The sequence below is a fragment of the Paramisgurnus dabryanus genome, chromosome 5, assembly GCF_030506205.2.
Source record: "Paramisgurnus dabryanus chromosome 5, PD_genome_1.1, whole genome shotgun sequence".
In the NCBI taxonomy this organism is placed as follows: domain Eukaryota; kingdom Metazoa; phylum Chordata; class Actinopteri; order Cypriniformes; family Cobitidae; genus Paramisgurnus; species Paramisgurnus dabryanus.
The window spans coordinates 32,932,467-32,950,750 of record NC_133341.1 but is presented as its reverse complement, the minus strand read 5'-3'; the positions used below and the strand labels follow the sequence as shown (position 1 = coordinate 32,950,750).

Genomic DNA, 18,284 nt, shown 5'->3' with positions numbered 1-18,284 from the left:
GAATAACGGCGTTATAAGTAATTGGCGTTAGTAACTGCGTAATTTTTTTCAGTAACGAGTAATCAAATAAATTACTGTTTCCCCCGTTATAACGCCGTTATCGTTACTGACATTAAAATGCTGCACGTTACTAAAATTGATCTTACTGTAGTGATTTTCAGCCGCGTATGCTCACTCTCTCAGCCAAACACTGTTTTTCTCTTGTGTGTTGTGAGAAACATAACGGATGATGATTGGCTTAATTTCCATCGGTAGCCAACCAGAGGCAGAGTTCACAAAAAGGCCCGCCCACACGCGTAGTCCAAGTCCGAGGAGCGAGCACGAGCAGCAGTGTTAAAAAGTCTGAGCAACTTGGTCACTTTGTCGCTAGATTTAGCAACTTTCTATCACTTTAGCGACTTTGTAGGACAAATCTAGCTATCTTTTCTGGCGTGGTTGGAGACTTTTGTAGACTGACATGAAGATACGCGTCGTTTTCTCTTCTCAACGAGCAGCGGTGCTGCTGCTGATTGTGCCCCATCTCAAAGCACTGACATGCAATCCTTTGTAACCTTGTTTATTCGCAGTTAACAACCAGGAACAGAAGCTGGCAGAAACACAACAATTGCTGGACAGTTTGAAGACATCAGTCTCAAATCAACAAAATAAACAATGTGACTGTGGTAAGACTTAATGAACACTTCAGGATCAGAGTTCTTATAAAACAGTCCTTTATTCAATTGTGGTTATAATAAAACACACCTATGACTGCTGCACACCCATGACGGCCTCATTCCGCGAAAAATGGACGTCCCGAAACCTTTCCTCCAGACTCACAAATACTGATTTGAACGTCAGATTTGATAGTCAATATTGCCAATAATCCAAATCCAATCCAAATCCAATAATTTTTAATGATGATCATTCACAATTTGCATAATTGCACTACAGCGACGTATATTTTGTATCCAAGCCATATTTTTCTGGACTCCATTCTTTGGTTAAGGAGACTAATATGCTACATGCCTACCAATAAATTATTCCATTTAACTGTGTCCACCAAAACATTTTAAAGGGCACCTATTATGCAAAATCCACTTTAACAAGGTGTTTGGACATAAATGTGTGTACAACAATGCTTTTTTAATCCCCATTAAACCAAAGCAGTCTCATTAGAAATGCTGATTCTCTTGTTAATGTGATGTCACACTGATAAAGCCCCACCCACAGCCACTGACTGACAATCCTGCATTAGCATAGTTTCTGCCCTCAGACAGTTGTATGCAGTCACAATAAAAGCAATAAGGTTCTCAAAGATAGTGCTGTATCATAAATAAGTCATGACTGAAGGGGTTGCATTGACTCCACTTTGCGTCGTGCCTAAAAACGCCCTTAAGCCGTTACTTATTCACAATATACTTTCATGATTAACTTGTTTGGAAATGCTAGGAGCTAATAATTATGAAACCTCAATTGGGTCACATTCACATCTTTGAATTTATGTCTTCCAGGAGACATGCACACTACACAATACATAATAATAACAACAAGAATGTTGCTTATGCATTGTGTTTATTTCTTTTTGTTTTCTGTGGAAGACTCACTGTCAAGCTCACTAAGAGATGTTCACAGTTCAATGTCTAATCTGACTTCATCTGTCGTGTCTCTTTCATCTAAACAACAGATCACTGGTGAGTACAGTAATGATTTTCTCTACTGTAAGTCGTAACATTGATCCCATCTGTCAAACATTTCTTATGCGTATAAGCACAAAAGAAAGCAAGTGTTTAAAAACAATAACTAAATCTATTACCTAAATAATACACCAGCTATTGAACAGTGTTGAGTTTAGATATAAGCTTGTAGTACATTTGACAAGGTTAAATCAGTTTTATCTAATAATTCAGTTTTGTTTTCAGAAGAGAGACTCATAAGCAGTTTAAATGAACTGAAAGCCCAGATTAACAACAAATCATCATCAGGTATGTGTCTTTGGTGGGCAATCACACAGAAATATATCTTTATTCATAAAAAAAATGCTTAAAAAATGATAAATAATATCACAATATAGTTTAAACCCTGGTTTATTTATTAGGCTCATATGGACACATGGACAAGAATAAAAACAACAAGATACCTCCTCTTATGTCTTACAGCATGTCTCTCTCTCTCTCTCTCTCTCTCTCTCTCTCTCTCTCTCTCTCTCTCTCTCTCACACACACACACACACACACACACACACAAAGAAAAGCAAAGCAGAATAGAATAGAATAAAGCAATAAGCCCCAAGAAGCAGTACAGTGCATTTAACTTCATATGCATAGCAGGGTTTCATAAAATAAAACACAAATAAGTTGTAATTTATTTATTAGAACTAGAATCGCGCATCCGAACGCTAGTTGAGGACAGTAAGACCGCTAATGTTACAGTTTTTCTCAATTGCTAAAACACTTTTTTTGAAACCATCACTCATTTTCTCAAAACCTTAAACACAAATCCCAATTTTAAACAAAATTAACAGAACCCCTGACTCTTCTAGCAAAATCAAACAATTGCTTCAAAACCATTTCACTTGTACTCAAAATCAAACTAAGCTTTCAAATCATACACACATAAGTCTATAATATAAAACACTACAAGCATCCATTAGACACTACCTTAAAAAATGGAAAACACAACATCCAGGAGATCTGCTTACAGAAATACATGTTTACTGTACATAACAACACACTTGACAAATACTGTAAAAAAATCTCTATTACTGTAATCACAAGTTTAGTTCAGTGAATATAGTGAATACTTTACTGTAAGTACTGCAAGTAATAGTAAGTTTTCAATATTACTGTAAGCAGCACTTGTATTTTGTAAAAAGTCATCAATCCAACTGCAAATTTTGCCAATTGCATTGTCTCTGGTGTCCTTTTCTTCCTCATACTCTTCATCTGCCTCTCAGACTGTTTCCAATTCACACAATTGGTAAAAAATACAATTAGATAAAAGTGTGTAGAATTTTGAGTTGTTGTGTTTACTCGATGATAACGGTGTTTTAGTTGTGTTCAACTTTTGCCTGCCTGTGTTTAGCATTTATAAAACAAGTGCATTGCAGTGTGAAATGTGTGTTTTAGTGAGAAGTTTGTGTTTAGAATTTTGCAAAAGAGTGCATGATTTGACAAATGCGTTTAGGCCACTATGAATTTGGTTCAGAGATTGGGGGTTAGTGTTTTAGCAATTCAAAAAAACTGTAATGTTACAAACACTGTTTCGGGTGCGCCTAGTGTTATGCGTAATACACCTGGCTCGGTTCCGACTTCAGAGTCAAGGCGGCTGACTAACTGGGTGACTGTCAGGCGGCATAGTCGCATTCGGCACCCAAATCACGCTCCTGTTTTAATATCAAACTGATTTTCTCCACTCAGCAATACACCGGCTGAGACGTCTGTTAAAAGTGCCCTGGTTATTGGAGATTCGATACTCAGGAACGTTGACATTGAGGCACCAGCCACCATAGTCGATTGTATACCGGGAGCCAGAGCGTCTGACATTAGATCAAAACTTAAAGTGCTGGCTAATGCTAAACATAAGTTTTCTAAGATTGTTATTCACGCCGGCACGAATGACACCAGACTCCGCCAGTCGGAGATCACCAAAGATACTATTAAAGAGGTGTGTGAAATTGCAAAAACAATGTCAGACAATGTAATTTGCTCTGGTCCCCTCCCCGCCTACCGGGGGGATGAAACTTACAGTAGATTAGTGTCTCTTCATGGCTGGATGTCAAAGTGGTGCCCTCAGCATAACGTAGGGTTTATAGACAATTGGAAGCATTTCCGGGGAAGACCTGACCTGCTAAAGAGAGATGGCCTCCATCCGTCTCCGGAAGGAAGTGCTATACTCTCTAGAAATCTGACCAATAGTCTTACCTTTGATATTGTCTGACTATCCAGGGCCCAGGTCAGGAAACAGACAGATCGGCTTACCCGTCAGTCTGTTAGCTGCCTTGACATGTCAAGATCACATATATCCCAGCACATAGAGCCTTTTTTACCAGAGTACCAACACATCTCGACTGTGTCTGTTCCTCGAACAAATAAATACAGAGCACCGTTTACCTCGTCTCGTACAAATCTTATTAACATAAAATTACAACACAATACATTACCAGATGAAACTCAAATGTTAAAATTCGGCCTTCTTAACATCAGATCGCTTACCAATAAAGAACCTATTATCAATGAAATAATTACTGACCAAAACTTAGATGCACTCTGTTTAACAGAGACCTGGCTTAAAGCAGACGATTACATCAGTTTAAATGAATCCACCCCACAAGACTATTATTATAAACACGTTCCTCGTCTAAAAGGGAGAGGGGGTGGTGTAGCTACAATATATAACAAAATGTTCAAAGTAAACCATAAATCAGAACTAAAATTTAATTCTTTTGAAATAATACTGTTAAACATGGAAATAACTGATCGTAACAACAAAAAGCTTTCGCTCATTTTAGCTACCATATATAGGCCTCCGGGCCACCACACAGATTTTCTTAAAGAAATAGCAGACTTCCTATCTGAGCTTAAAGTTACTGTAGATAAAGCTCTTATCGTTGGTGATTTTAATATCCATGTGGATAACTCAAAAGATGCTTTAGGACGTGCGTTTTTGGATGTTCTAAATTCTCTCGGTATTAAACAAAACGTGTCAGGGCCCACGCATACTCGTAAGCACACATTAGACTTAATTCTGTCACTCGGACTCAATATTAATGACATTGAAATATCACCCCAGAGCGATGCCGTTTCAGACCATTGCCTTGTGTCATACACAATACTTCTAGATAGGACCGCCCAGTCTACAACATGCTACAGATTAGCCAGAACAATAATTTCCACCACTAAAGATAGCTTTACTAGCACTCTTCCAGACCTGTCTCAAATGAAACATGTAGCAGATAACCGTGAAGATCTGGATATTATATTAGACAACCTGAACAACGTTTGCTCTAGCACGATGGATGCCGTTGCTCCCATTCGAAAAAAGATAATCAAAGAAAAAACGCCAGCTCCATGGTATGACCATCATACTGCAGCCCTTAAAAAAGTAGCTAGAAAAATGGAAAGAAACTACCGAAACACAAAGTTAGAAGTATGGCGTTCAGCATGGAAAGAGAGTGTTCAACACTACAGACAGGCTATTAAAACCACCAGATCTACCTATCTCAGTACGCTTATTAAAGAAAATCATAACAACCCTCGTTTCCTCTTTAGCACAGTTGCGAAACTGACTAGAAACAAAGAACAAACAGAAACCAATAGTAAACTCCAACACAATAGTAAAGACTTCATGAACTTCTTTACTAAAAAAATTATGTTTATTAGGGAAAACATAAAAACTACGCAAGCAGCTACCACTATACCCAATAGTACATTTACCACTAGTTTACCATACGAACATCTTGAGTCATTTGAACCTACTACAATAGAAGAGCTCTCTAAATTAGTAACATCATCTAAATCATCTTCCTGTATATTAGACCCCGTTCCCACAAAATTACTAAAAGAGGTATTTCATGTAGTGTCCGACACAGTACTTAATATCTTTAACTCATCGCTAGAATTAGGATACGTTCCAACAGCTTTCAAACTAGCAGTTATTAGACCGCTCATTAAAAAACCAAACCTTGACCGGGGAGATCTTAATAACTTTAGACCAATCTCAAATCTACCATTTCTCTCTAAAATATTAGAAAAAGTAGTGGCAAGCCAGCTACGCACATTCATAGCGAATAATAATACATATGAAAAGTTCCAATCAGGATTCAGGCCCCATCATAGCACAGAAACAGCGCTGCTTAGAGTTACAAATGACCTCCTATTAACATCCGATCGTGGTGAAATCTCAATCCTTATATTACTAGACCTTAGTGCAGCCTTCGACACAATAGATCACAGAATCCTACTCAATAGACTAGAAAACTATGTTGGCATCAGTGGTCAGGCGCTAGCCTGGTTTAGATCGTATCTAACCAATCGATATCACTTTGTTTATGTAAATGAGGAAGAGTCCTATCACTCCCCCGTTAAATACGGCGTACCTCAGGGATCAGTTCTAGGCCCTATCCTATTCTCGCTATATATGTTACCTCTAGGAGACATTATCAGGAAACATAACATAAGTTTTCACTGCTATGCGGATGATACCCAGCTTTACATCTCGTCACATCCGAGCGAAACACACCAGTTTGCTAAACTAACAGACTGCATTAGTGATATTAGGGACTGGATGGCGCATAACTTTCTTATGCTAAACTCCAATAAGACAGAGATACTTATTATTGAACCAAATCGCTCCAAACATAATATGTCAGATTACAAGTTGCCCATAAATGGCTGCACGGTGGTGCCATCTTCCACGGTTAAGAATTTAGGCGTAATGTTTGACAGCAATCTATCTTTCGATAGTCATATCTCCAACATCTGCCGCACAGCATTCTTCCATCTTAGAAATATCTCAAAAATACGCCATATGCTGTCTGCATCAGATGCAGAAAAGCTTATCCATGCTTTTATGACCTCTAGAATAGACTATTGTAACTCGTTACTCGGGGGATGCAATGCAAATCAGGTAAACAAGCTACAGCTGGTTCAAAATGCCGCCGCAAGAGTGCTTACTCGATCTAAAAAGTATGATCACATTAGTCCAATTCTGGCATCTTTACACTGGCTACCAGTTAAATATCGCATAAAATGTAAAATATTACTAATCACCTACAAAGCCTTAAATGGCCGAGCGCCCTCGTATATTACAGAATTACTGTCAGAATACAATCCACCACGTAAACTGCGATCACAAAATTCTGGTTACTTAATTATCCCTAGAATATCAAAAGTGTCTAAAGGTGGTAGATCCTTTTCCTACTTGGCCCCTAAGCTCTGGAATGACTTACCAAAAAATGTTCGAGCATCAGACACAGTCGAGCAATTTAAATCTAAACTTAAGACATTCTTCTTTAACAAAGCATTCACATAGAATGTCCAATAAATGTACTTTTTCCCGCAGTAGTTATTTTGTCTAGAGCAAAGCACTCACATACCTCATATGGGTAATTTACTCTTGCCGCAATAGTTAGCCTGTCTGGAACCGAGCTGAATTAAACCACTATAATGTATGACACTTGCATTACATGCGAACGGCCCCTACGCTAATAGAATTCTGTTTTTGTCTCCCTGTCTCGTCCTCGACCCTGAGGACATTGAGACAAACAGACCCAGTTCCTGTAGCTGTGAAGGTCATCGCACCACTGATCTGTCCTTCAACGTGATGCCCAGCCGATGCGCGACCAACGACCACCGGCTGAACCAGTTTAATCCGCTTACCCGCTTCCTATCCCTACCGTGTCTATATATATATATATATATATATATATATATATATATAAATATTAATCTCTCCCTAGGGTTTTTTGTCCTTCTAGGAGTTTTTCCCACTGGGTTTTCTCCTAGGGGGGTTTTTTAGTCCCAGGGAGAGTCAGCCAACTTTGGCTTAACTTAGCACTTTACTGTATACGTGACATTATTAATACGCTCGCTTAAACGGTTTATCCATAGCCGCTTTATTCTACTTCTTATACTATGTATTGATTTTCAGTGTTCTCCTCTACATCTACTCATGTAAAGCTGCTTTGCAACAATTGACAATTGTGAAAAGCGCTATATAAATAAAATTGAATTGAATTGAATTGAATTAATTATATTAGTACAAATATTACTCTTCCGCCAAACAAAATAGTTCCTCAGAATCAAGTGTGAGTGTGACTGAAAAAGAGTGCAGTTCCCAACCAACACAGACGCAGCAAAGACACAATGAAAATATGATTTAAGACTGTAGTGTGTATTTTCATAAATCAACATTCATCTAAACTATACATTAACATTTATATCGTGCAACTGTTGAAGTGATGATCAAATATGCAGCATGTTTAACTCTTTACCCTTGAGCGGGGTTTTTTTAAGTTGCCAACCAGTTTTAGTTTAATGCCTTGCAGAAAAATAATCGGTAACGCTTTAGATTACAGCCCGGAAAGTACTGGGTAAGTACAGGGAATTTACAGCGTATGTTTCTGTAATTATAGTTTACTTATGAAGTACGTACGTGTAATTATAAGGGAACAATTTATAATATTTGGGGAATAAAAGGGTAACCACCAGGAAAAATACAAATAATATATGCAGTAAAGTACTGCGTAAGTACAGCGAATTTACAGCATACATTTCTGTAATTATAGTGTACTTATAAAGTACATACGTGTAATTTTAAGGGAACAATTTATAATATTTTCGGAACAAAGGGGTAACAAGTGCCACTTTAATTTACAGCCCGCAGATGTTGTATTTACTCTGTAACTACGTGAAACAAGGGTGTAACAAGTGCCACTTTAATTTACAGCCCGCAGATGTTGTATTTACTCTGTAACTACGTGAAACAAGGGGTTAACAAGTGCCACTTTAATTTACATCCTGCAGATTCTGTACTTACTCCTACTACGTGAAAGAAGGGGGTAAAATTTTTTGACTTAGACTGTAACAACACAAAACAATGGTATATTTACACAGTAACTACAGAAAATACACTCTTAGAAAGGATGTGTTAATTTTTTACACATCTTTGTGTGTTAAGTTTTTAAAACATTATGTGTAATTTTAACACATTATGTGTCATTTTGTGTTAAAATATCACACAAGTTGTGTTAAAAGTAACACAAAATGTGTTGTTTCCATAATAACACAGAGATGGGTGGGTTCTGGGACAACGCATTTAGTGTGTTGTTCCAAAATCAACACTAATGTGTTGTTTTTAACACATCCGTTCTAAGAGTGTAGTTCTAGTTTTGCTTGCTTTGTTTTCACCATAGTTGCCTTGCCTATTTTTAATTTTGCTTGATGACCCAGTGATGACAAGCGCCCATTCTCGTCAGATGTCATCCCTTGCTCATTCTCACTTATCATTCAGATCAACATACGCACAGATCATACAGATGTCAAAACTCCTTCACTACTTTATCATGAACAAATCAAGCAGTGTAAGTCACCTTGGTATGCTGTACAAACTGTGATTCCATAATGATGAATACATTTTTTTTTAAATATTTTTCAACTCTGTTTATTTCTCTTGATGAATGCAGGCAATGAGAGACAGATAGTAGCTACTGTACTAAACAATGACCCTCAGGCCTTAAGTCTAAAAGTATTTAGAGAAACAGATTGTTAAAATGTATGTTATTAGGACCCAAAATGAGGTGATATGAGTGTGTGTAATGTCTGTTTTATTCATATTGAAAGATAGAGGGCACCCTCGCGCTGTACAGTAGGCCTAATGCTTTTCCAGACAACTTCCCAAATAAAAAAAAAACATTCCCATGCTGGTTTGGTGCTGGTTTAGCTTGTGGTCACCAGCATGTCAGCAACAAAACACAACAAATGCTGGTCTTGCTGGTATGACCAGCATCTCAATAAAATCATGCATCTAAATCGGTAATAATTGTGTCTAGATGAGTCTTTTTTATAACTAAATGAGTTTACATGTCTACATATGCTGGACAGTTTTCTTCTTTCATTCTCTATCTTTTATGTTCATGTTTGTTTTTTACACGACAAAATCGATTTCAAGCCCGTAAGCCTGTGCAGCTAATAATTTACAACCGAGAATCTGAGATTTTACTGTGTAATCATTTGGGAATCACCATAAGTTGATTCAGTATCTCTTCCACACCTCCCAGCTAATCATTACAGCCGCTAAACAATCATTACACGACTAACATGACTTGCTTTCTCACCACTCAATGTCTCTAAAGACAACGAGGTTTTTGGGAAAGCATGGATGAAAAGCAGGAACCGGACAGACCCACATGGAGCCGACAGATTGAGTTTACTTTGGCTGGGATTGGATGTGCTGTGGGATTGGGGAATGTCTGGAGATTCCCGTACCTGTGCTACAGGAGTGGTGGAGGTAAGACACATGCTGAGTTTAATTACCTCTCATAAAATACCTACATAAAATATTATAACAATATATTTTTAGCATATAAACGATATAAAAAATATTTTGCGCCCTTTGGGAATATATAAAAGAGCTCCCTAATGTGCACATCTGATGCACATTTATATTTATTGTGGTGTCTATGCACACATTTCAAAAATGTTCGCTGCTGTTGTAATTACATATTTTTTTTACATATTTTTTTCTTTTTTTATTCATTTATTTTCTTCTTCTTCCTCTCTTTTAGATTTTGTAATGCCTGTAATCTGAATACATAACTTGTTACACAACATGTTATGTTGTGATAGTGTTAATGGTAATTTGATGTTGTGTGCAAAGTGCAACCAATAAGAAAGTGTTTTGCAGTGTCATTTAAATATGATAGAAGTTGTCATGAAGAAATGTCCTTTACTAAACATGAAGTAATAAATAAAGTCTGAGATAAGAAAAGGAACATTCTGTTAGGAATATATTGCTGCTTTAATTTGACTCATCATTATCATTCATTAATCTCAAGAAATATTTCAATTTTTTGGTGTAAAAACTGCTGAAGTCATGCAGATAATACGGTACGGTAATTGTCCACACGCGAGAGATAAAGGGAATAAATGTTTATTATCTGAATATGTGTGATCATGACATTGCAGTCATTCTCTGAGTCTTTACTCATATACTGATCATTTATGAAACAATAGAGACTATTAAATCCACAAACTTTAAAGGGGACATGTTAATTGACTAATAAATTGTGACGATTATGACGATGAATTGGCTGTTATATCACTTTGACGATTATGGCGATTAATTGACTGTTTTATAGCTTTGGCGATTATGACGATTAATTGGCTTTTTTATCGCTTTGACGATTATGACGGTTAATTGTCTGTTTTATAGCTTTGGCGATTATGGCGATTAATTGGCTTTTTATCGCTTTGACGATTATGACGGTTAATTGCCTGTTTTATCGCTTTGGCGATTATGGCGATTAATTGGCTTTTTTATCGCTTTGACGATTATGACGGTTAATTGCCCGTTTTATCGCTTTGAAGATTATGACGGTTAATTGCCTGTTTTATCGCTTTGGCGATTATGATGATTAATTGACTTTTTTTTTTATCGCTTTGACGATTATGACGGTTAATTGCCTGTTTTATCGCTTTGACGATTATGACGATTAATTGGCTTTTTTTTTTATCGCTTTGACGGTTATGACGGTTAATTGCCCGTTTTATCGCTTTGACGATTATGACGATTAATTGGGTTTTTTTTATCGCTTTCACAATTATGCCGGTTAATTGCCCGTTTTATCGCTTTGACGATTATGACAATTAATTGGCTTTTTATCGCTTTGACGATTATGACGGTTAATTGCCTGTTTTATCGCTTTGGCGATTATGATGATTAATTTCCTTTTTTATCGCTTTGACGATTATAACGGTTAATTGCCTGTTTTATCGCTTTGACGATTATGCCGTTTAATTGGCTTTTTTTATCGCTTTGACGATTATGACGGTTAATTGCCCGTTTTATCGCTTTGACGATTATGACGATTAATTGGCTTTTTTTATCGCTATGACAGTTATGCCGGTTAATTGCCTGTTTTATCGCTTTGACGATTATGACAATTAATTGGCTTTTTTATCGCTTTGATGATTATGATGGTTAATTGCTTGTTTTATCGCTTAGACGATTAATTGCCTGTTTTATCGCTTTGACGATTAATTGCCTGTTTTATCACTTTGACGATTATGATGATTAATTGGCTTTTTATCGCTTTGGCGATTATGACGGTTAATTGGCTGTTTTATCGCTTTGGCGATTAATTGCCTGTTTTATCGCTTTGACGATTAATTGCCTGTTTTATCGCTTTGACGATTAATTGCCTGTTTTATCGCTTTGACGATTAATTGCCTGTTTTATCTCTTTGACAGAGATCTGAAATCATTGCGATGAGGTCAAACAATCGCAATGAGACAATTATTAAATCATCGTGACAGCCCAAACCAAGAGCTAAATTGACAACTGAACTTTATATGAAATTTTTTATAGTTATTTTATAGTTATTAGAGTTATTTTTAACCCAGCATTGGGACATTGGGTTAAATTATATTTGTCCCATCAATGGGTTAAAACAACCCAGCATAGGTTAAATTACAACCCAATGGCTTTTTGTCCCAAAGCTGGGTTAAAAATAACCCAGTATTTTTTTATTTAGAACGAGGTACAGTAACAGAATAAATCTTTTTTAATGTATGAGAATGCACGATAGTTGGTTTATGTGCAAAAGTTGATTTAGTATATTACATAGTTTGTTGTTGTTGTGTAGTTTGAGTCAGAAGAAACTAGTAGTTGTGGTTGTTATTGACATCCTCAGGTGCGTTTCTTGTACCCTACCTGCTCATGTTGGTGGTACTGGGTATCCCACTGTTGCACATGGAGCTGACGTTGGGTCAGTATCTGAGGAGAGGTCCTGTCCAGGCCTTGGCCAAAGCCTGTCCCTTGTTCAAAGGTACTTTACCTGTCCTATGCATGCTATCGAACATTCATATGATGTAATGCATTAATGATGTATAATATATTCCTTAGGTGTTGGCATGGCAACGGTGGCCATCTCTTTCATCATGTGCACATATTATAATATCATAATCACATGGGCGCTGTATTACATGTTCAGCTCTTTTCGGAGCGAGCTGCTGTGGGAAAACTGCAACAACACGTGGAACACGGTCAACTGTACAGATCGCGTGACCAACAGCTCATCTGCATCCACTGCAAGTCAACAGTTCTTCAAGTACGATCTCATCTCTCTTCTGTAGTGATTGTTTAATTTTCTTTCACCAAACACTTTGGCTAATGTGTGATTTACCTCATACAGACTAACTACTGAGCGTAGTGTCAACATTCAGTGAATAAATCACAGCTTTGTTAAGTTGTTGCCTTTGTATCACACACAGTTTAAAGGTGTTGGAGAGAACTGGAGGTGTGGAGGAGACGGGATATTTAAGATGGGAACTCTTTCTCCTGTTAATGTTGTCCTGGATCCTCGTCTACCTCTGCATCTTCAGAGGAGTCAAATCTACTGGGAAGGTAAAATATAAATCAGTCTATAAATCAAATTCTGTTTGATTCATTCATAAAATTAATGCATTAATGTTACTAAAATGTGCTAATAAGAATGTGGTTGTGCATTTCTGTAAGAAAATAAATTATTTAATTACAGTTTAAAAAGTAAATCTTGTTTTGGGACCCATTTGCTCATTCTTTGTTTATACACTAGTCAACATTTGAAGTGGATCAAAACCTTTCCTAAAAGTTGCCTTAAAACCAATACCCAATATCCGTTCTTGTCTTAGGACAACTTGGATGAAAGTTTTTGATCCACTTCAAATGTTGACTAGTATATATTTCCCACATTACAAAAGTAAACTCATCAATTATATCTGGAATGAAACTATGGGAATTATGTAGCATATCAAAACTGTGATTGCTATTTTATCAAGCAGCTTCTTGAGATCTCGTCCTGAGACATTGATGTTTACATCTTTTCTGGTCTCTTATTGGCTGCTATTACTTCAGTCTATGTCATGTATAAAAAATCTATACATTTTAGTTAATAAATAATATAGAGAAAATATATATATATTTATATAAAGTGCATAGTGTCTAAAAGTTTACTCGTGGCATTTTATCAAGAAACTTCTGAGATTGGTTTCAGAGAATATTAAAGGAGTTCACATCTCTGAATATTCAGTCCACTGATTTTTTGTAATAAAAATGTTGTTTCCAATTAAGGAAATTCATATGTTTGGCACATATACTGTATACTTTGTCTACAATCATAATTTCAAGCAACATAATTTTCAACACACCACTTCAAATTAAAAGATTTTAAGATCATGGTTAACATTTTAGTCAAGTGATTCCAAACCCTTGACCAGTAGTGAATATATTTTCATTGTGACATTATTTTAATTTGTATAGTTTAGTAAATGTCCCAGTAATAGTTTCATTTATGTACTTGACTGTGAATATTGGACATCCAAATTCATGGTTCCTAAAAGTACTTCATCAAATAGCATAATAATACCCTTGTAAATGTAATAAACCCATTGTAATGGAGCGACGTGTGTGTGTGTCTGTGTTAAAGGTTGTGTATTTTACTGCCCTGTTCCCGTATGTGATTCTTCTGGCTCTGTTGATCAATAACGTTCAGCTGCCGGGAGCGATAGATGGCATTCGTTTCTTCATCATACCCGAGTGGAACAAACTACTGGATGTTCAGGTTTAGACAGTATTAAAGTATACAGTAATACAATGCTTTAGTTTTCAGTGATCTGTATGATGATGATGATGTGATGTTTCTCATGATATATCTCAGGTCTGGGTCAATGCCGCTGCTCAGATCTTTAACTCCATTGGCATCGGCTTTGGATCTCTGATGGCGATGGCCAGTTACAACTCCTACAACAACAACATTCTCAAGTAAACATATTCATACAGTTTTTAAAGAAACACACAACACTAATGCACTTTTACATAGAGAAACTGCAAAAAGAGTTTTTCCAGTAAACATCTAAGATGAATTCTCCAATACAGTTCTCTGTACATAAACATTACATAGCATTTGTTATGTTTATGCTGTTGAAGGTGCAATTTATCTTATGTCGGTCCCATGTTGTTTTCTTATTGTAGAGACACTTTGGCTATTGCCATCACAAATTCAGCAACGAGTATTTTCGCAGGATTTGTGATTTTCTCTGCGTTTGGCTACATGTCACATCTTCAGAACGTGCCGGTCAGTGAAATCGCTGTGGACGGTGAGTTTTAAAGCCTGTCGTTTTCAATAACATCTACATCACAGAAGCTTTAGTGTTCAGTACCTGCTGTTGGTTGTCTTTCAGGTCCTGGTCTGGTGTTTGTAGTTTACCCACAAGCCTTTGTGACAATGCCTGTCGCTCCTTTGTGGGCGGTGCTGTTTTTCTTCATGCTCCTCTGCCTCGGATTGGACAGTCAGGTATTATGACATCACTTACTTTTATTTTGTGACTGATTAGGCTGATTATAGTTATGGTTACATGGTCTGAACAATGATCGACGAACAATGATCGACTAATAAAACATTCACTTTAGAGAGTGAGGACTACAGTAGGTGAAAGTTTAACAGATACTGAAAGTAACTTATTTTACACTCATTAAATATTGCTGATGTAATATCAGGAAATCTGTTAAAAAAAGTCATGATCTTATCCCCCACCCCCACAAAAAAAGAAATGATGTTTAGGGCTGGTTACTCATTGTTTCATTTTTTTCAAATTTTAATACAATACAAAAATACAATAATTGTTCATTATGTGTCATATTAAAATTAGCAAAATAATGTGTGCATTTATCTGAAAAACTCGTACAAACTCCATAACATCACGTTTGTCCTGCACTGTAAAAAATCTTTGCTGAAACAAAAAATTAAGGCAGCAAAGAATTTTTTACAGTGTGCAAAAGCTTGTAACCTTAGTTAATTTCTCAAAAGTAATTTTTTATGTCAATGAACATGTCAGTCCCATCAAAATGGCAAGTGTCATTGTTGGTGAAGTGTACCCAATTATATGTGTCAGTATTTTCTAATGTAAACTGTAGACTCACGTTTTCTGTAAACAAATTATACACATTGTGAAATAAAAATATAACATTTATAAAAATCATATTTTAAAGTACAAATAAAAAATTACAAAATTAGAAAGGTTTACTGAAAACTGTAAAAAATGTTACATTTTCTGTAAATCAAAATTCACTTGATAGCAATTTATCAATTCAGTTCACATTTACAAAATATATATAAAAAAATGATGTGTCTTGAATGATGAACTAATTCCTAAATGTTTTGGGATGTTACACTATTCAACATAAATCAGTATAATGTATTTTGATGAAAATGACAAAAGAAACTAAAAATGTAGCATACAGCAGACAATTGGAATCATCGTATCAAAGCATTGCAGTTTGTCCAAAACAATGAGAATTTGCTTTTAACTGACCTGATGATGTGCTGGTTGAACAAAGTGTTTTGAAAAAAAAAAATTCTGATCTAAGAAATGCTCCAAAGCCACTTTGATTTGAAATATTTTTCATTAAGTTTTAAAAATGAACTAAGATGATTAAATGATGTATTGTTTATTGTTAATTCATGCTAACTAATGTAGTGAACTAAAATGATTTGTAGTTTGCTATGGTGGAGGTGATGGTGACCAGCGTGTTAGACGGTTACAGTAAACCAGTACTGAAGTATCTCAGACGGAAGGAGTTTCTTGTTCTTGTGGTTTGCTCTGGAGCTTTTCTGCTGGGTATCCCTCATGTCATGCAGGTCAGATTTTTTATTTAAGAGTATTAACAATTTGCCTTTAGTGCAAGATGCTATCATATACATTTAACAAACCAAAAAGCATCCTAGGATTTTCTGTCTATAGCATTGTGAACACTTTATCTATTGGTTTATTTTCAGATTTTTTGCGAAATGTTTAGCTTAAAAAATATGCTGAGCTCTAACTTTATTTTGACGTGTAAAGTATTTAAATTCCTTTTGTTATATGAAACATGATCAACTGTGTGATTTATGTTTATAATGAATAAGAGTATTGATGACGCAGGTAATAAAGTGGTAATAAAGTAGAATTTTCTCCTCAGGTCGGCATCTATGTGTTTCAGCTGATGGATCACTACACAGCTATCGTGTCCATCATGTTCCTGGCATTTTTTGAGGTGATTGGTGTCTGCTGGCTCTACGGTGAGAAGATACCCAAACTTTCAAAATATTATTTCCATAGTTCATCATGTGGGACCCAGACGATTAATGTTTCAAGAATATCATGTGAACATACAGTAAATGAGCTAAAAAATGAGCTTTTAAAGTCATACAATAGGTTTGAGTAAAAAGAATTAAAGTTTTTTTCACTGGAAAACTCTGAAATCAAATACAGCTTCAGATTTAACATCAATAACATCAATAAGCAAAAGCTTGGTTTTTCATGTGAGCATTTACTGACACTAAAACATTTATATGGAAGGGAAAATATACAGGTGACTTTTATTTTAAAGCTTGACAGCATGCATTCTCTTTTATTATATGAAAAAGAATGAAACACATTATTTGCATTCAGCAGAAGACATTTACATTAAATGGAATGCTCTGTAAGTCACTTTGGATTAATGCATACATTAAGAGCATTCCAGCTTTTTTCAGTATGTGTTATAGGGATCGAACCCATGACCTTTTCCACTGCTAATACACTGTTCTACCCATTGAGCTACAGGAACAAAGAGAGATGAATGTGTACATGAGTGTATTTCTTTAATGCTGCAAATACAGACATTTTTAAATGAGTAATTTCCCAGTTAACTTTGTGTTTTATTTGATCAGGTGTGAAGCGTCTGTCCAGTAATTTAACAGAGATGACGGGGAAAGCTCCCAATATTTTCTTCCGTGTATGCTGGTGGATTATTTGTCCTGTTTTGATCACTGTGAGTGATGTCACACTATTTCTGATGTTATAGTACAATGCTTTTCTAATTGGTTTGCATTTACATTTATGACAATGTATCATTACAAAGTACTTAAAAAATATATATTTTGCACAATTCCAGTATTGGAGCAATTTAGATAGTTTGTATTATAATCTAAGGGTTTATTTCCACAGGTTATCCTGGTGTTCTCAGTGATTCAGTTTAAACCGGCACGTTATGAGAATTATGAATACCCGGCGTGGGCTCAAGGGGTCGGCTGGCTCATCGCTTTGGCCTCCATCATTTGGATCCCGATTGCAGCCCTGCACACACTTTGGGTTCTGCCCGGCTCTTTAACTGAGGTCTGAATTAACATTTTTACCAAAATATCATTTTAAGGATGTATAGCCAATAATACTTTCACAGGTCATTACATTTTCACATTTTAATTTTTAGAAATTAAAGAAGTCCATCACACCGTTTTCTCTGGATGAAATATCTGAGAGCTCCGATTACCAGCAGAAGGTTGAAGTTTTGGAGGTCATTGGTTCATCTGTTCCTCCTCCTGAAAAAGACTCGGTCCAGACTAACTTATGAACTTTTATCTGCCATTAAAGCTCGGACTAAATCTAACTAATCCTCCGGTGGACATAAGCCAAAGATTATTTACTGCATCTAATATCAGCAACCAGAACTGGATTTCTGTATTTTATTGTACAGAATTTTTATGTGACATTATGATGATATTAATATATAAACAAAATAAACAATGGGAA

General features: G+C 36.1%; 1 protein-coding gene and 1 long non-coding RNA gene across 2 annotated transcripts; both read left to right on the top strand.

The window, feature by feature from the left end:
* The first annotated feature begins 562 nt into the window (after positions 1-562).
* On the top strand, positions 563-1,964 carry LOC135732180 (uncharacterized). Its single transcript, XR_010526721.1, has 3 exons — positions 563-662; positions 1,578-1,670; positions 1,899-1,964. It is a non-coding gene; the product is annotated as an uncharacterized lncRNA (long non-coding RNA).
* A 7,642-nt stretch (positions 1,965-9,606) lies between these two features.
* LOC135732809 (sodium- and chloride-dependent GABA transporter ine) lies at positions 9,607-18,239 on the top strand. The gene is made up of 13 exons (XM_065251155.2): positions 9,607-9,984; positions 12,389-12,523; positions 12,601-12,805; positions 12,969-13,101; positions 14,162-14,296; positions 14,393-14,496; positions 14,707-14,831; positions 14,916-15,028; positions 16,232-16,372; positions 16,693-16,792; positions 17,426-17,526; positions 17,703-17,870; positions 17,965-18,239. Exons 1-13 carry the CDS (start codon positions 9,852-9,854, stop codon positions 18,103-18,105), a joined length of 1,734 nt encoding a protein of 577 aa, XP_065107227.1. The 5' UTR covers positions 9,607-9,851; the 3' UTR covers positions 18,106-18,239.
* Positions 18,240-18,284: the final 45 nt, after the last annotated feature.